At 32.2% G+C, this 19,907-nt stretch overlaps 2 protein-coding genes and 1 long non-coding RNA gene across 3 annotated transcripts; 2 read left to right on the top strand and 1 right to left on the bottom strand.

Moving 5' to 3' along the window:
* Positions 1 to 59: 59 nt before the first annotated feature.
* Positions 60 to 1,894, top strand: LOC148305143 (uncharacterized). The gene is made up of 2 exons (XR_015838240.1): positions 60 to 450; positions 1,499 to 1,894. It is a non-coding gene; the product is annotated as an uncharacterized LOC148305143 (long non-coding RNA).
* Positions 1,895 to 3,133: 1,239 nt separating this feature from the next.
* LOC148305144 (zinc finger HIT domain-containing protein 2) lies at positions 3,134 to 5,930 on the bottom strand. The gene is made up of 4 exons (XM_088267167.1): positions 5,751 to 5,930; positions 5,043 to 5,652; positions 4,346 to 4,555; positions 3,134 to 3,540 (listed from the first exon to the last, which is right to left on the bottom strand). The coding sequence occupies exons 1-4, from the start codon at positions 5,795 to 5,797 to the stop codon at positions 3,184 to 3,186; spliced, it is 1,224 nt and encodes a 407-aa protein (XP_088123293.1). The 5' UTR covers positions 5,798 to 5,930; the 3' UTR covers positions 3,134 to 3,183.
* Positions 5,931 to 5,981: 51 nt separating this feature from the next.
* Positions 5,982 to 13,814, top strand: slx1 (structure-specific endonuclease subunit SLX1). Its single transcript, XM_088267168.1, has 4 exons — positions 5,982 to 6,312; positions 6,453 to 6,504; positions 7,836 to 8,027; positions 12,422 to 13,814. Exons 1-4 carry the CDS (start codon positions 6,134 to 6,136, stop codon positions 12,938 to 12,940), a joined length of 942 nt encoding a protein of 313 aa, XP_088123294.1. The 5' UTR covers positions 5,982 to 6,133; the 3' UTR covers positions 12,941 to 13,814.
* Positions 13,815 to 19,907: the final 6,093 nt, after the last annotated feature.

Raw genomic sequence — 19,907 nt, forward strand, 5'->3', positions numbered from 1 at the left:
TGTGCGTGTAGGTACTTTATCGAAAATACGATTTGCCTCTATTTTGTTGTTTTCTTGGCACACTGAGCTGCCTTATTGATTTTATATCGAAAGGTCGTTTGACGGCTAAACCGCCATTTATACAAATTAGATGTTTTTTGTGGTTATTAGCAATCGATAGTTTGTGACTCTTTACCGTATGCTATTAGTTAGTCTTTGCTTTACCGATTGTCTCAATCCTATTAAAATGAGGCGGGATACTCGGACAACTGTCAAGACTCCGAATGCTGTCGAGCGACCCCAAAACTCGCGCGCTTTCGATGCGGAGTACGACGAAGATATAAGATGCCGGCGAGGACTGCATTTGGGCGGCTGCTTGAAACGAAACTCGAGGGCGTGTTGGAGAATTACTTCGAGAAGCGAGATGTGGACAAATAGAGGACGGCTGATGCGGAATCTCTTCCATCGACGGTAATTTTTTAGCCTATTCTTCACCGGTTCGGCCATTTACGTCGGTGTCAACCACAACGGGCGACATAAGCTCTATATTTCAATATATCCTTAACTTAATCGAAACGCTGGGAAAAGTCCACGGATGGGACGAATATGCGAGGGCATTTTACATCCAGTTGAAACTTCGCCGGTCTGCCCGCCGTTAGTACGATCAGCTGACGAACTACGATTTGTCATGGGCTGAAGCTGTAATCATATGATGCTTTCCCTCCTGAAGTGGGATTTAGGGGCACTCATGAGGTTGACGCTATGATCATTTGAAATTTTCCCATTGCTTGTGTTGTAATGCGATGTTGAGGCACTTTTACAAATATGCACAGGCGTGCATTCTATACAGTCAGAAAAGCAGTGCCCACCTTGGATTACTCACTAACCATAAAGAAATACCACCAGTGCCTACTATACCTTATCCTTACCCAACCCTACTGCCTACCTTGATTAAAAACTCTGCGTGCCACAGCATATATCGCTCACTCCTTTCAAGAACGTCATAAATCAAAATACTTGATTTTTCAGGAGAACGTTTTTGAAGTTTAAGAATATAATACAATGTATTAAAAATAAATATCAAGCCACTTACTGAACCTTTTACTGTGCAACAGATCTTTTTAGGTAAAATCTGAAGTTTTTTTCTCCATTTGAAAAATATTTAGTTTTTTGAAAAAAATAATTAAACAATGCCTTTTCTTCAAAATGCAAAAACAACACTTTCTGCCCTGTAGCGGTTAAATATTAAGTTAAAAATATGCCGCTTTTGCTGGGATATAGTACATTTTCTGGACATTTCGAAAACACGCACAACTGAAAATTTACAATTTTTGATTTATGACATTCTTGAAAGGAGTGAGCGATATGTGATTCTTTCCCGTTGGCTTGAAAAGTTATTTGAGTGGCACTACACATGGACCTTTATTGTGGGGCCTACATCTGGATGTTCTCAAGACGTACCACAATTTTTATTTTTTCTTATTTTTTTAAAATCAACTAATTTTTTCTATGTTTTCAGGTCATCAACGTGAAGTAGGATGGTAGAATGTAACACTGATGGCAACCCCGGCGTATGGAAAAACTATCAACCAAGAGGGAGGGAAATAAAAGGAGGCCGTGCTGCTCACACTATTTTTTTTATGACACCAGACCTCGCCTCAACCAGATGTGTCAAGCAAAAGTTGATTTTACCTGTATTAATAAACGTGACTACTCATTGTCTAGTTATTTACCGAAAAGTTTTCATTCCCGTTTACAATACAATGGTTTTTATTGGATGAGGATTGGTCTTATCTCTTTTGTATATGAACTAATCGTCATAATGTAAAATTTTAACAGAATTCATAAATATCCCCACAAACTTACTTTATTTTTCAAAATATCTCCTTGAAATAAAACAATTTGAATATAACTGATTTTGTTTTTTCTTCTTCTAATCCTTATCCGCACCCAATGGTGCATAGGGCACTCCATCATATTGACGGAGTGTTATCTTGATTGTTACTTACATAAAGTAAGGTGATCACTCCTGCGTTTTAGGGATCTCCAGCATGGTAGCCAAACACGCTAAACATTACACCATGAAGGCGGACTAAGTTTATTTTAAAATATTTATTAACAACTAAGAGTAAATAACAAAAAAATAATAAACAATTTTCTGGAATATTCACAATAAACTATGTATTATTTTTTTTTTCTAAACACATACCGTAGAACGGGGCTACTTGATGTGTTACTTGAGACCAGTACTTTTTTTTTTATTTAGATCGTGGTATCGATCGAAGTATCGTGACAATAAGTGTCACCTGTCAGGGAAACAATGAATCATGTCGATACGTTCATTATTATAGACCAAATACAGATTTAATTTTTTTTTGTACTGGGCTCTAGTAACACATCAAAGTTCAAGTAGCCCCGTTCTACGGTGCTAATTTGTGTATTGGCAACAAATTATGGTCCTTTATAATTGGACCTCATTACGAAGATTTCATCGGGGTGAGGTAATGTTTTTTTTTTATAACATGAAATTTTCACCACAAGGTAAAGGCACTAGTAAGATTTAAAAGCAAGTGTGTATATGTGCAATACTAAGTATATACTGACTTGAATGTCGAAATTTAAACTAAGCTTTTATTTTATTTGAATAAACTTTTAAAATACCTTTGTTATATTAACACATTGTTCCCTGGTGGATTTTTCATCAACCCCGATCCTAATTACAGTCTGTTCACAGTTATTTTACCTATATATTTATTTTTTAAATTATTTTTTTGGCAGTATAAATAATAGAAGAAAAAAAAACTTGAGGTAAAATAACCGTGAACATTTTTTGAAATTATTTATTTGGTAGTATAAATCATTTAAAAAAAAAATAAAAAAACTAGAGGTAAAATAACTGTGAACAGACTGTAGTATACTAATTAAGGTTGTATACTAATCAGGAGTAACCGCAAACCCAATTTTGATCTGTACAATGTTTTTTTGACGTGTCTAGCTGTATCAAAAGTAAGCAAATAGTTCTACTAACAGTATGTAAATGACGCTTTTAAGCATTTCCCGGAACAACAAAGTTTAATATGAAAACTCTCTCTTAGCACCGATGACTTATTTTCAAATTTGGCTCCGTGATAACATGTTTGATTCAAACACCTATCATGAAATGATAAAACTGCTTTGGATACAAAATATTTATTGTTTTATTATTTAAAATATAAAGGGAAACATCAAATCATTTCCATAGTCTTTTGTAAATGATAAGTAATAATCTATTTTCTTTATCATCATATTTATTCTATTTTTGGGAATAGTTTCTAAATTCAGAATCTTATGATCTGCAAATCTTTTTGAGAACTCCCCGATTGATTTACTTTTGGTTTCCGCTTGAGTCTTATTTTCTACACTTTTGTTGGATTTCTTCACTTCATTAAGAAGTATGTGAATGTCACTGAGCGCAGCATTTATGTAAAAGGTTTTATTAGAATGATCAGGGCCATTCAGAAGACACTTTATATCATGGAGAATGGTGCTTTTGGTATCAGAGTCACTGATGATTGCCGGGTTCTAAAACAAAACAATGACACAATTAGAGTAAACCAAAAAAGAAGAAAAACATACTTTGCTATTCAAATATCTCCTTAAAAAAATCGAGGCTTTTTTAATATGTACTAAATGACCGCCTCCGTGGTGTAATGGTCAGTGTGTTTAGCTACCGTGCTGGAGGTCCCAGGTTCGATTCCCAGGGGGGGTGAGAATAAATATTAGTGATTTTACACTCTAATATTTATTTAATATTACTCTGAACTGGTCCCTGAAGCGCAGGAGTTATCACCTTGCCTTCATATAATTAACGATCATGTTAACATTGCGTCAAAACGATGCAGTGCCCTATGCACCATTGGTTGCGGATAAGGTTTAGAGAATATAGAGAGAAATGACATAATACCTGACATCACAATAATTTTAAATTTGTATCACACAGTTCAAATATATTTTTTATTCATCCGGGCAGTGATTATAATATTTAGTTTTATTTATTTTTGTGAATTCTAATACGGATTTTGTGGAATCAATCCTTATAAGAATATATTAACACACTAAGGATGGGTGTTTTTTTACGCCTGCGGACCGCTGGCGACGGTATTTGATAATTATGTACATATAGTTAAGACGTAACAAAGAGATTGGTAGATAATATTCATATAAAAACTTTAAATATGTAATGCCTTAATTTATGACTTTGAAATGAGGTTGGCACAGAAGATAAAAATATCCTTCCCGTCCTTAAGCATCAATCGACCATACGGGTAGAAATACCTTTCCTGTCAGTAGTACGTTAATAAAATGTAAAAAAAACATTTTCCCTCACATTATGACACTCCTGAATTGCTGCTTCAATGGCTGTTTCAGAGTCATCGAAATTGGCGCTGGCGTTCAAATTACTTGAAATGGTTGCAATGCACGAAACACTTTCCGAACAAAATGTCTGATGTTCTCCATTAAACAACCTGACCGTGTAAACATAAGAACTCAGAACATTTAGCAGGTTGAACTTTACACAGGGAGCTGGCGTTTGTTTCTGAAATAAATATATATTAAAAAATAATAAAGATTTTTTTATAAGGTGTAATTTTAAAAGAATAGAACACTATATCACTTTTTCTCTGCAAACAATCTTTGCTTCTCCCACTTTCATGTATCCCCTCACTTATACCTGCCGATTATTCCGACTCCTGACCTGGCCACTTTCAAGTATTTTAAATACTTTTTCATGATAAATTTTTCAACACACCTTTCTTAATTTTATTGATAATGCTTATATCCTTGCATTCTTTCATTAAATCACTCTATCGAATCTATCATACATTGTTTTGATGCACATTTATTTGAGAGATCGCATTTTGACTGCACCCAGTCTACTCCATACTTCTTTTGCCAACTCTTCTACTCTAATTAAAGGTCATAGTGAAAACTTGTTTATTTATCTCACACACACGAGATAAATAACACGAGAGGTATCAATGTGGAATTTCATGGAACGTTAATGTTACTTTTTTTATACTAACCGATAATGTTGCAAAATCTTTAATGTCTGTGAGAACTTTGGGACATTTACTTCTGTAATTTACATCATCATTTACTAATTTAGGCACACCAACTTCCTCTACCATTTTTTTTTCTTTATGGTATAACCACCACGGCTCCCAGCTTGGCAGAATTTTAGTTACATCGCCGGAATTGAGCAACGCTTCAAAGTCTTTACGCTCATCTTCCGTTAGGAGATCCCAAACTTTGTCAGCGTCATCGAGATCCACTTCCTGCAGCCGTGTGGCGAGATCGGGTATCGAATCCTCATCGTCGGAGTCTTTGACATCATCTTCATCAATATCCTCGTAATCCTCATCAGAATTATTACCGCATGCATCTCGTAATATTTCCATAAAGTGATCAGGATCATTGGCGCCTGCGTTGTCTTCAGATTGCATTTTAGACAGTATCTCCATCATTTTCTTTTTAGATGTAGGATCTGGGTCCGTTACACCCATCTCCTCGTTAATGCAGTCTTTGTAGAAACTCTCCGAACACTGAAGATGGGCTTCGGATTTGTAACAGGCCATCGAACAATACATAATGTTGCAACGAGGACAACAGTACTTGCTTTTATTCTCTTCACAACTGAAATCAAATTTGAATAATAAATAAACATACAAAGAAAAAAAATACATATTAATTATAAAATAAGGTTATAAAATACGACTCGATAATCAAATTACATTTTACATTTCCTCGCATCATTACTAGATGGCATATTGTCAGACATTTTCAAAATCGTTTCTAAATACTAAAGTAACTAGTAATAAACTTATTTTCAGTAAATGCAATACGAGGCCGGCTCAAAATATGATTTTATTTTTGCAAATTTGACGTATATTTGACAGTAATCTGTCATAGACAAAATGTTCATAGAAATTTTTGTGTTATTTTTGGATTATTTTCGATTTGGCAATAATTACACCGCTGTCAAGTGTCAGTGTCAAATTCAAAACTTTGTGAACTTTTTTCGCCAAATGTTAAATATTATTTCCTTAATAGCTGTCCAAAAATTACTGAAAGTGTCTCCTTTTATAATTAAATTCTTATTTTCAAAATCACAGCTATGGATGTACCAGAGGTTATAGAAGAGTTTTACGGAGTATATTTATTATATTGTCTCAATGAAAAATATTTAGGAAGAACTTATATCGGCTATACGGTGGATCCAAATCGTAGAATAAACCAGCACAATAAAGGCGTTTTGGCCGGTGGTGCAAGGCGGACTAGTAATAGGGGCCCATGGTAATTGTAAATATTTTATATACAAATTTTATCCTTGCTTTCTCTCAGCTTGTTTTAGATACAAAACATAATTTTCAGACCCTAATTATAAATACAAAAATAAACAGCAAGATGTTGATTTCAATTGATTTTCTTTTCAGGAAGATGGTTATGATTATTCACGGATTTCCTAATAACATTGCAGCTTTAAGAGTGAGTAATCTTGTTGAACCATGTTTATAACTAAGCGTGATATTATTTAAGTGTATGGTTTATTGTAAGTTGACTAGAAGAGTTATCACTATCCACCATTGATTTGTTTGTTTGTTGACTCTTTGATTCTGTGTTGTATTTGTTGTACTCAAGTAAGTGTATTTTTAAAGGCTTTTATATTTGATTTACAACTAGATGAGACTCTGTATTACAATTCATATATTAGCAATTTAACAGTATTATTATTGCTGTGCTAGTGATTTTGTATGTAACAGTAGAATGAGTAGGACATATCGTTTACATCTTATTCCTTGTTTAACAGTAGTTTTCTATGATTTGTAATTGACTGGTCTTTCTTGTGGTTTTGTTGTGCAATAGTACTATTGAATGTTGGTTCTTAATTTACTTTAATTATTGTAATCTGAACCGGTACGTAGCAAAGGATTGTGATTCAGTACAATTAAATTTAAATTTTTTAATTATGTATAATTTTTTATTAACATGAATCGTTAACATTTATTAAAAAAAACAATTTTAAACATATTTAAAAAAAATCTTTTTTGCATTGACTTACCAAGCCACCTTGTGTGTCTTGTCAATGGAGTTCTTTTAGCATACATATTTTATTGTTTTTAACCATTTTAACCTAATATACACACAAAAAAGAGAGAATTATTGCATACATATTTTTATTTTTACTAAGGCTGCAATCGTATTAGAAATACCACAATGTTCATTTTACAAACCTCACAATTTGCTCTCCTTACTACTCCATAGAGCTCTTGCACTCACACAGATATGTCAACATTCTTCTTCTTTTGTGTGTGTAATGTCAGGTCCCCCTGACGTCGACTATCGCATGAGATTAATTGTCCTTGTCTTGGACAGCTCTAAACAGCGCCTGGATTTTTCCTTTTATGATTAGGTACAATAGCTCGTTCTTCTCTCCTCTTAGGACATGCTTCAGATAGGACACCTTCCAGACCTTGATATTAGTCAGCAACTGTCTCCCTGCTCTTGCTCTTTGGAGTTTATTTGCATTGCTGACCCTATCGGTCCATGAAATGCGTAGATTTCTACGATGTAGCCACATTTGGAATACCTATAATCGGTTCATAGTACTCATTTGAGGGTACACGATTCAACTCTATATAGAAGTATTGACCAGACATCAATATACAAACCAACCACGACATTTATTGCAAGTTAATTGCCAAGAGTTAAATTGCTTATTAGTAAAATTTTATACTAAATCTCTCTGGGTTCAAACTGGGTAATTTTCTCAGACAATTTGATATTGGCACAGTACAAACTATTGGATGTTTTTGTAGTTTGAGTGGGCGTGGCAAAATCCAGAGCGTTCTCGACGCTTAATGGACGTGTCACAGCGCAGCAAGCGGGCACGAGAGAAGCAGCTGCAGTACCGGCTGCGTATCTTGGCGGAGATGCTCTCCGTTGGGCCTTGGAGAAGGCTCCCTCTTACCGTCAGATGGCTGGCTGAGGAGTTTGTCACAGACTTTCCGGTGAGGTCAACTAATCTACCAGTTAACACATTGACTGCCATTCCTTATCTGTTTTAAATATTAATTATAAAAAATATGAAGATTAAAGAACTTGATACAACGATGAATATTATTATATTTAAGGAGTAAATTTAACAATTTGATAATTTGTATAGATGTCGACCCTCGTAAGAATTTTAATAAATTTATATATATTAGCATACTACCATATTGGTGTTTGAGGCAGGTGTAAATCTTTTTGATTTGAAATACTTACATGCATTTTATAATTTCAGTTGTCTACTTATCATATTTTGTTCATTATTAATTCATATTTGTATGTATTTACTGAGTGAGTTTTTTTTAACATAATTTTAATTTGATTTTACAAGGGATAGAAAAGCCACGCTGAAATCAACAAATTATTTGATTATTATTAATTCTAAAGATTTATTTTTAAATAAAGTTTTAATTATTTAATGGTAGAAATGCACTTATGCTGAAATTTCTTAACCAGATTTATGTATCCACAAATGTATCTTGTAATCTCTTATATCTTATATCTTAGTCCGCCTCCGTAGTGTAATGGTCAGCACGCTCGGCTACCGTTCTGGAGGTCCCGGGTTCGATTCTCAATGGGGGTAAAATAATTATAAGTGATTTTTTCACTGTCATATTTATTCAATATTACCCTGGACTGGTACCTGAAGCGGAGGGCTGATCACCTTTCCTTCATGTGTAAACGATCAAGATAACACTGCGTTTATATGACGCAGTGCCATATGCACCATTGGGGTGCAGATAAGGGTTTTATTATTATTAATCTCTTATATAAATACATATATTATGAAAATAATGTTGTCAAACAACATTTTTCATCCGCTATGTAGCATTGTTTTCATCATCGAAGCTTTTAAAAAATACCTCTCACTAAACATAATCCAATTTTTCCATACTTTGGATAAGGTTAATTAACAAACATAGCTCTTGGAATCACATCAGATATAAAAAGTACTATTTTGTGTTTTAAAGTGGTATGTGGTATCCAGTGGCGTGCCTAGGGTTTACCAGTAAGGCAAGCCCATTATTTTTCACATTCGTGAATACATGATGTACCTATAATTTCTTCACCTCATATCATTCCCAGTATAGTAAGCACCCTGAAAGTATTATAAATATAAACAATGTATGCTAATCATTGTAAAAATGTGCATACATGTAACTTTTGTAAGGTTTAGCCATCACCTTGAAATAAAGAAAAAGTTCACTATAATAAAATATCATCCTCAGATATCAACCATCACCAATAAGTACCATCACCATATAATGGCATGCATAGTGTTTAATAATCATCATCGGAATCCATAGATATGTATACATACAACAATAATGGTTGAGAAAGTATATATGGTATGTTTATCAATTTTGATAGGATTTAAAAAAATAATAACCCTAAAAAACATATTTGCTCAAACCTTTTTATGAATTATGAATAAAAGTTTTCGAGAATTATTTATCATACAAATAAATTTGCATAAATGTTATAGAATAGCAATATACACATATTTGAAATTAGTGAAAAATACCCCCGCAACGTACTGAAACATTTTTATTTGTATTCTAAAGCGAACCGCCTATCTTTTTTCAAAAACGATTTTATAATATCCTCATAAAAAGTCACTGAATGTTTGAGATTTGCTAATAGTTTTTTTTCTATGGCAATCATAGAGAGTTCGGAAAGGCGATTTTGTCCTTGTGTATTTCTTAAGTACGTGTGTATTCGTTTTAATGCTGAAAATGCGAGTTCTGCTGAAGCACTTGTAGCTGGTATAGTGATCACCAAATGAGTTAAATTTAGCAACTCTGAAAATGCATCTTCAAGACTATTTTCGTTGATAAAATCTATAAGCTAAAATACATTAAAATCCTTCAAGTCCGAAGAAGAGTACAAACATATTAATTGATTTTTTAATGATTGTTTATCACAATGAATACCGTAGTGAAATTCTAAAGATTCTAATTCGTCAGTTGGAAAATTCAGTTTATATCTGTCGTAAAGCTTGTTGTTGAGCAATTGAAAAAAATGAAGTTTGAATATTTCAGAATATCTGTCATTAATTTCGGAAGATATGTTATCAATAATTTGGATGAAAATTCTTTTGTATTCTGTACGAGCACACGAAATATTTCGTCTTAAGCGAGGGGCAGTATTGTTTTGAGATGCAATGACATATATTTGATCAAATTGCGATTGAAAACCCGTACTCAACCAGTTATGAAATTCTTTTATCTTATTGCTGCAGTAACCCACGTCGATTTGCGATTTTTGTATGATATTATATAAACTATCGGTTTTTTCAAATATTATGTGAAATACTTGTAAAAAAAATTAAAATTAAAAGATTGTATAGAATTATAAAAGGATTCCACCGACAAATTTGTATCGCCTTCCCATTGCTGAGGATTGTCAGCCATTTCACTAAATAAGCCAATTAGATTATTTTTTTGTTCAAATATAATATTTACAGTACGCGATGAGTACGCCCAACGAGTAGCAGAAATGTGTGGTATTTTTTTATTGCAAAATTTACCATAATGAGCGGATCTTTTTGTACTGTTGCTAAAAAAATGAACCAAAGCGTGAACAGCAGAAAAAAAATGAACTTATTTCACCAATTCTGCTACAAGACTTGGATAAAACTAGATTTAATATATGGGCATTACACCAAATATAAATAGCCTGAGGACAAAACTCTTTAATTTTTTGTTGCACCCCGTTTCTTACCCCAGACATGACGTTCGCGCCATCGTAGCTTTGCGCGACTAATTTATTTTTGCAGTCATAAATATTTACGTAATGCATGATAATCTCGGCAAGTACATCTGAGGTTCGATTTTCGGATACATCAATAAATCCTAAAAATCGATCATGTATATCATTTCCAGAGAATTATCTAAATATCATACATAATTGTTCTTTATTACTAATATCTGGCGTCTCATCTATAATTACTGATACAAAAGTGGACATTTTTATTTCCGATTTTAGTTGATTCCTCATTACTTCCGATACGCTGCAAATAATATCGTTTTGTATTTTATTAGAAAGGTGACTAGGACCCTGTTTGTCGCTTTGCTGCATATGTTTTTCTAAAACAAGATCATATTTAGACAACATTGAAATGAGCTCTAGGAAATTTCCTCTATTAAGTGATGTTTCGGATTCATCGTGTCCCCTAAAAGCGAGTTCTTGCTGAGCTAAATAGCAAACAACATCGACTAACCGCTGAAAAACACTTCGATTATGGTTTACTTTTAAATTATGTCTAGTTACCTCCTCAGATAATTGCCGGGATATGGATGTTTCTATTCTATGTTTACCGAAATTATGGAAACTTATTACAGCGTTCAAATGCTTCTGTGTATTTTGATGTCATTTTATGGCGTTTGTTAAATTGTTTAAATCATCATAACCGGATGAATTCCACACATTTTTGTCATTAGAAAAAAAAACGCAATACCAACAAAATAATTTATTAATATGAGAGCAACCGGCAATCCATCGAGTTTTGTATACTGACCGATTAAACTTCCTTTTATGCGATTTAATAGTTTGCGATATATTTAAATTGGGAGTAGGTCTTAGAGATGTAATCATTTATTTTTTTTAATAAAATTCAAAGCGCTAACCTTTCCATTATGAAGTAACTCTTTTAGACACTTCAAATCACTACAAGGAACGACATCGGCCATTTCCGAACTCATTATGACGTATGAATACGTAAGGAAATAATTAGATAATTTCCAATAATAAATAAATATGTACTGAGTGTAGATTAGGCAAATAATCAATGAATAATAATCGACTCAAATACAAAGGCATAAAAGTCGTTGAGAATAGTTTGACAGATAACCATTATGAAATACGTTCGATACGATTGCAAATTGTGCACCACGTGTGTGGCTAAGTTCAGGCCAATGGAAGCCGGCTTCCAAATTTCATACAAAATGTCATATATGTACCTACTATTTTATGGTTAGAGTTATATTTTTTAAGCAAAAATATAAGACATATTGCCGGAACCAGAAGCCCAAATTGAAGCCAATGAGAGCGAGCGAGATGGCTAATCTTGTGTCGCCTGCACTTGCAACAGACAGGGCGAAAGCCGAATGTTTACACTCGGCTATCTCGGGTAGTACGAAAAAGCGCGCGATAATTTAAAAACAGGCATACATTAATTATGTATTTTTAATCAATTTAAAATTTAATAATTGTTGGAGTTGTTACGCAAGCCGGGCTTTTGGGCTTCTAGGGAAGGTCCGCCACTGGTGGTATCACAATTTGGCCGTTGATATTGTCTTTATTTTTCTCTCAAATACATCAACTGACCTCTCATCTATTATTTTCCTTTTAGATCAATAAACAACCGCCACTCCATATACCAATCTGTCATGGTCCTGTCAAAAGCAAAAAAATTAAACAGAGCGATGTACCCGCTGATTCGACATCTCCTAAAAAAATTGGGCAAGTTAAACGCCTTAATTTGGATGAAGAAGTCCGGTTACTTGATGACAGAATGGACTCTTCAACTTGTGTACTTTGTATGAAAAGCATTGACTCTCCAAAAAGAAAATTGACTTGTCTCAATGTCAGATGTGATCTCGTTTCCCATCTTCAGTGCTTATCTGAATTATTTTTAGAAAGTGGACAATATGTACCGATTGAAGGAGATTGCCCTCATTGCTTTAAAAGGCTGCTGTGGGGAGATCTGATTAGAAAAATGAAGGGATGTAAGGATAGTCAATGGACAGAAGATAATATCGAAGCCAGTAGGAATGAAAGCGAATGGAATGGATTTTCCCCAGAAAAAAATAATTCTTTAAATAATAGCGAAAGTGAAAGTGTTATTTTACATCTATCAGATTCCGACTGAAAATATCTGTGATTTATATTGGAAAATAAAATAGTAATTAAATAAGAATTGACTTTGTGTTAAGATATTTCAACTGAATTTTAAGTAGGTTAGATTAGGTATTTATAAACATTTTACAAAAATAATAAATAAAAATTCTTGTTTATTTTTATTTATCCTATTCTTGTTTAGATGATTTAATCAAACAGTTAAAATTAATATTCCCGTTGGTTTTTTACTACTGGTAACATTACATTAAGCAATGTTTCCTTATGTCAATAACATAAGTTTTATTTTTGATCCACACTGAAAAAATTAATTCATGCCTTCCGCTTCACCTATGCTACCCGGTGCTGGGGAAATTCTACAGTATATCTCTAATTACCTTAATTTTAATCATTATTTTGTTAGAATTTACGGTGTGACATCTCACCTTTGCTAAGAAACAATGATAATATTAAAATTCCTAAACTTTCAGAGATAAAACTTCGCCGCGACTGAAAATCAAAGGTAAATCGGATGGCCTGCACTTACCATTCTCTAAAATATTCGCCATGTGTTGATTGAGCTTTACATAAAATAACCCAACTCATTTTATTTATTTAACTAATACTGTGAAAAAAATAATTGCATAGTTGTTTAAAAGAAATATATACCTATTAAATGAACTGATAATAAATGGATGACAGCACGTCATACTATATCAGAATGATCAAACCAAAATCAAACTAAAATTATGTGAATATTTTAATTTTGGCGGGAAGTGTGGGAGATGTCAAAATCCGTCTCTAGGAGTGCTTTTCTTTGTTATACGTCAGTCTCTGGCTATCATCCTATGATATTTATGTATATATATATTTTTAAAAGCGAATTTTCAAATAAAACTGAATTAAAACGCTCCATTTTTTATTTGTTGGGATTTATGTATGTGAGTATTTTGTTTACTGGACTGAATAAGATTTCATGAAGAACACTCCCATTTCCCTGACTTCTCCACTACACCAACTCTTACTATTCCCTACATCCCTTCTCCTTTCTTCCATCATGGCTTTTCCAGCCCCCTTCTTCTCCTCTTCTATAATTCCTCAAATTTAAATTTCTAATTCATTTATCACTTTTTTTTAAACTCGATCTTTTACAATTTTCTATTTTAACTCTACGCAAAACGACGTTCACATAAATATTTTTGCGTACCAATATATAGTGTCATTCGGCCACATCATCTAAGATTGCATCACTCATGTTGGACAAATAATATATTAAACGAATATTGTAACATATGGCCTCGGCACAGGAAAACATTAATCGTAATTCATATTATTTATCATTACCAACATCATTAGATCAGTATGATGATGTTAGTAACGGCAAAACCCGGTCACTGGGTGATAAAAAAAGGCGGAAAAAACATTGTAGTTGTTATACTCGTACAATAACAATACGAGTCTACTTAAAAAAATCTATGAACAAAATTAAAAATATTATTTTTATTTCCGTTCTGTTATCTGATAAAGTAATTAATCTTCAATTAAAAAACTAGACCACACCGGATTTAAATATTTGATTTGACTGAATGGAAAAGATATGTATCTCTTAAGTTTAATTGTGGTTTCTCTTATATAGCATAACTATAAATTAAGCTCAGTGATCCATTTTTCTGTTGCAGAGTTGAAAGAATGCTTTTTAAAATGTTCGAATATGCAGTTGCAATTGTTAAAGAAATATTGCTTTAACTTTTATTTTTAACGCTTTGAAGAACAGAACTACCCCATTGATTGTTACTTGCTTAAAAATACGTAAAAATATGAAGTACGTCTTGGGTATTAAAAAAATATGTAATATGTTTAATACACATTTAAATATTTTTTTTAAATATCATAAAAATAATTCCTATGCATTTGGACCTACCCTAACCTAACCTAACCTTAATTAATCTAACCTACACTAGATAAAAAACCTTTTTAGGTTAGGTCAGGTTAGATGAGATCATTTTATAATATTATTATTAATAATTCTTTAAGGTGATATGGATATGTGGTGCGAATGGATAACGGGAGAATGAATAAGAAAGTACATTTAGTGAATGTGAGAAGAACGAGGACTGCCGAAAAAGACTTGGCACGACCGGATCAATCAGAACCTAAAATCTGATGGTGTCAAAAGTCTACGTAATCGGAGGGCGTGTATGACTAGATGTATGGATGTGAAGGAAACTAGTGGTGTATGTCAGGACAGAAGAGTGTCGCGTTCCATCTCCTCTGCCTACCCCTATGGAGAAACGGCATGATAGTAATAGTACAGTATCGAACAGATTAATTGAAACAAAACATTTTTGTTGTATTTTCGTAAAAAGTATTGTAAAATCTTTTGTTTGTTAGTTTTATTACAAATTCATATTTAATATGATCTCATTTGGAGTCAATAAAAGATTTTATTCTTTTTGGAATCTATTTTATAAGGTTTTGCCACGTGGATGCCATTTTTTCGTCTTGAAACCATACATGAATTATGGACAAAATGAGCATTTCCACCGTAGTGCAATCAATTTTGGAGAGCCGATTCTTACAGATTGCCGATAGATTTTCAATTAGGTTTATGTCTCGCAAAATTCTTGACCAGTCCAACACAATTCATTGTTTTTGTGTAAAAATTTCATATTTTTTTTTGGATTTGTGGCAGTGGGTTAAATCCTGCTGAAATATTCCGTTACCATTTGAACATCGTTTTTGTGTCTCTGGTAGTATCTTTTCCAGTAGAATTGAGTGATTCTTTTCGCTATTCATCATCTCAGTCTCTGAAACAAGCGGCCTTGGTCCATAATACGAGGAACACCCCCAAAACATATTTTTAGAGGGTGTTGAAAATACGAAAAAAAAGTTTTGTTTCGATTAACCTGTTCGATACTGTAGTAGTAAAACTTCTTGAACAGAATCGCCTTCAAGATTTACCTTTTAAGATCTTGTAATTGTGAAATTGCACTCGCTCGTAAGTCATGAGTCATGATATAAAAAAGAAAAATGGAATAAGAGAGATCATTTAACATTCTGATGATGTTTTGACTAATTGTTTTGTTCCGGTCGTGGTCCAAATTCTCTAAGTAAACTGTGAAGTGACATTTTCCGCTTATCTCTAATCCCACACACTGTGCACTTAATGACTGCCCTGATTTCAAAGACCGCGTGGAGATAGTTAGATATCCATTTATTTCACGCCAAATTTACATGTGGAGTGGTTGATATGGTATTGTTTACAACATTTTGAGTGTGTTCAAATACTTTCTCACAAATCTGGATTATCTCTAATTATAGGAGTAATTTTTCACATTATTTTTTGACAGCTCAACATAGATGGAAAAGAATATGAAAATCTGGGCATTTACGGGGCTCGCAACCATCATAGGCTGGTGATCACCTTACACATGTGTAACATTCACCAAATCCGCCCGTGATTGGAACTACACTACTCAAATTCTTGGAACTTATGAACTTATATACATATATTTACACACACACACACACACACACACACACATATATATATATATATATATATATATATATATATATATATATATATATATATATATATATATATATATATATATATATATATATATATCAATATATAAATATAAATATATATATATATATATATATATATATATATATATATATATATATATATATATATATATATATATATATATATATATATATATATATATATATTTATATATAAATATATATATATATATATATATATATATATATATATATATATATATATATATATATATATATATATATATATATATATATATATTTATATATATATATATATATATATATATATATATATATATATATATATATATACACATATATATATATATATATATATATATATATATATATATATATATATATATATATACACATATATATATATATATATATATATATATATATATATTTCAAACGAATGCAAATACCATAACTAGGCGAAACAATTGTCACAATATTAGTTTTTATGTATTTTTTAACAATAAATTAAAACTTAGTAGACTCAAAAAATCTGTGTTTGGTTTAATAATTAATACGTAAATATAATTATTATTGAATTATTGAAATTGAAGTGAAAAATGTGAATCTAATTAGTTTGGGTGAGTCGTGAGAAGTCACTGTTTCTTCCAGGTAATCTAAAGCTTTTTTATAATATTCACGTTAAATTGTATCTCGGTGATAATTTACTTCTTTGGCAATCTCGTGAGAAAGAAACGTGAGGAAGTAATAGCCACAAAAGCAATCACTAACGATAATCTTATAATTACTGCAAAATAGGTGCACGAAACCATACCAATTTTTGCGTGTTACTACCAATTGTATGATAATAGTTTTATTATGTTTTTTTTTTCATTTATATATTGTTTTTAATGATGTGAAAATACATCCGCATATGTATTTTATTATTTCATAATTACTCGATACCCGGAAACCTAGATTCGTGACTTATTTGGAAATAACATCTCAACACGTGAAATGCAAAATAATTTAAAATAAAGAAAAAATAAATAAATTCAGGTCGTTAGTCCTAGGATGCTCAGACACCCATTTTCTTTAATATAATAAACGATAGATACTTCATTGCAAGTTGAGACACCTATACCAGTGTTCCGCAAACATTTTCTGTTCAAGGTACACCTGTCAAATCAAGAAATATTATAGGTACATAAAAAAAAACAAAGTTTATTTAATATTCCTTTATTATTAAAATAATATAATCCGAAAACAAATATAACATATCGCTCACTCCTTTCAACAACGTCATACTATATTTAAAAAATCTACAATTTTCAGATGTGCATTTTTTCGGAATGCCCAGAAAATGTACTATATCCCAGCAAAGCAGCATATTTTTAACTTAATATTTACCCGCTACAGGTAGAAAGTGTTGTTTTTGCATATTGAGGAAAAGGTATTGTGTAATTAGTTATTTAAATATCTAAACATTTTTCAAATGGAGAAAAAACCTTCAGGTTTTACCTAAAAAGATCTGTTGCACAGTAAAAAGTTCAATAAGCGGCTTGATATTTATTTTTAATACATTTTATTGTATTCTTAAACTTTGAAAACGATCTCCTGAAAAATCAAGTTTTTTTATATATGACGTTGTTGAAAGGAGTGATCGATATGATGTTTAATGCCTGCTTGCTGAGAACGGGCGATAAAAATTTGGAGCAATGTTGATAAGGTTGCTCTCATCTGTACGTTGATCGTCCTCAGAAGATGTCTTTTTTTTATTTAATCGAAGTCAGAGTCGAAAATCTCAATTCGCACGCTCTTCGCGCAACAAAGCACCGCGCTCGCATAGATTTCAGCTATTTTTTTTAATATATAAAAAAAAATATATATTAACATAAATTGTAAACATTTATTTAAATCACTATTTTAAACATATTTTTTTTTTTTGCAGGGACCCATCAAGCCACCTTGTGTGTCTTGTCGTGGAGTTCTTTTTGAATACATTTTTCATTGTTTTTAACCATTTTAACCTAATATTCACACAAAAAAGGTGTGTTATCTTCACAAAACTAGACATCCGCGGCACACCGACTAATCACCACGGTACACCAGTGTGCCGCGGCACACACTTTGCGAACACTGACCTATACAACAATTTACACCTATGTACCTACTCATATTTACACTCATCTCTGTTCGTGGTTCTCATAGGTTATAATGTATTATATTACCGTTGATTCGTTGACTGATATATCGTGGGATCAGAATTCATTCTAACGATTAGGTGGTGATAAATTTATCGTGGGCCATAATCTCGTCTGCCTCAAATTCAGAATCAAAGAAGAATGCGTATTTTATATGCACATGGGTTTATGTATTCCCTTCAGCCTAAGATCTCAAACGTTCAAATTCAGAGCGCGATCGATCGGGCTAGGGGCCCGGTGTGTCTTTGCGCACATGTTTTTTAGAATATAGATTAGATATTTTTTAGAATCTGCATTGAAAAAATATTTTTATAATTTTCTCCTCCTTACCTTTCAATACCTCTTTTCTTTTCAAAGACCCATGACAGGGACATTGACACTTAATATACGATAAATCAGAACTTGTTTTACACCCTGGTAACATTTGACGTAGTTGAATATTTTGCTTAAAACACCGTTTTTGAATTGAAAAAATAAGTTTTTCTTCAAAATAAATTAATATTTTTCAAAAACAATATGGTTTAAAAAGATTAGAGTAATTGAAAGGTAAGGAGTTAAAAAAATCAATACATGTATATTAAAAACGTCATATTCCAATACATCGTAGTCGTACAGGAGAAAGTGACCAACTACCAAAAAGTAAAATGTTCAGGAGAACCATTTAAGTCACTTTTGCTTGTCAAAAAAATAAACATCAATGCAGTTAGTAATTTTTACCAAGTCTACATATTATACTTCCAACCTTAAAATCATTTGGGATTTTTTCAGAGCAATATTAACCTTGGAAGTTATCAAATAGTCAATGATCACGTTTTTGTAAAACAATGCGCTTGGTCACTTTTTCCTGTATGACTACGATATATTCTAAAATAAAATGTGCTCAGAAATACTTGTATTTGTCATGTAAGAGTGTTCGAGTTCTTACCGCGTCCATGTTCTGCTTTTTACATGTTGAATTATTGGAAAATTGTTATTAATGGACGTCGATCAGAGTGCAGTTAGCATTATTCGCAAACTAGAACGCTTAGAATTTATGGAGCGCGATGGAAATTGATTTAACTATATATTTACGTATCTACTTACACTATCCACAAGAAAGAATTGCATATTTTACCCGGAAATATCAAATCCAAGAGTGATTTTATTACAAAAGTAATCTAAATATTTGTTTTATTAAGATACAGATAAATAAATGGTCAAGGTTATACATATAAGTTTTTTCTGACTTTTTCTTATGTTGCACCCACCTTAGTGGTAGCTTTC

Source organism: Brachycentrus maculatus, unplaced genomic scaffold, assembly GCF_059751285.1.
Source record: "Brachycentrus maculatus isolate JH-2025_06_01 unplaced genomic scaffold, ASM5975128v1 h1tg000285l, whole genome shotgun sequence".
Taxonomy (NCBI): domain Eukaryota; kingdom Metazoa; phylum Arthropoda; class Insecta; order Trichoptera; family Brachycentridae; genus Brachycentrus; species Brachycentrus maculatus.

Excerpts from the sequence above, each read along its gene's own strand:
- LOC148305144 (XM_088267167.1), bottom strand. The coding sequence starts at position 5,797 with ATGTCTGACAATATGCCATCTAGTAATGATGCGAGGAAATGTAAAAT. Across the intron at positions 5,653-5,750 it reads GATGCGAGGAAATGTAAAAT|TTGTGAAGAGAATAAAAGCA; the intron begins GTAATTTGATTA and ends ATTTGATTTCAG. Across the intron at positions 4,556-5,042 it reads AAGATTTTGCAACATTATCG|AAACAAACGCCAGCTCCCTG; the intron begins GTTAGTATAAAA and ends TATTTATTTCAG.
- slx1 (XM_088267168.1), top strand. The coding sequence starts at position 6,134 with ATGGATGTACCAGAGGTTATAGAAGAGTTTTACGGAGTATATTTATTA. Across the intron at positions 6,505-7,835 it reads ATAACATTGCAGCTTTAAGA|TTTGAGTGGGCGTGGCAAAA; the intron begins GTGAGTAATCTT and ends ATGTTTTTGTAG. Across the intron at positions 8,028-12,421 it reads AGTTTGTCACAGACTTTCCG|ATCAATAAACAACCGCCACT; the intron begins GTGAGGTCAACT and ends TTTTCCTTTTAG.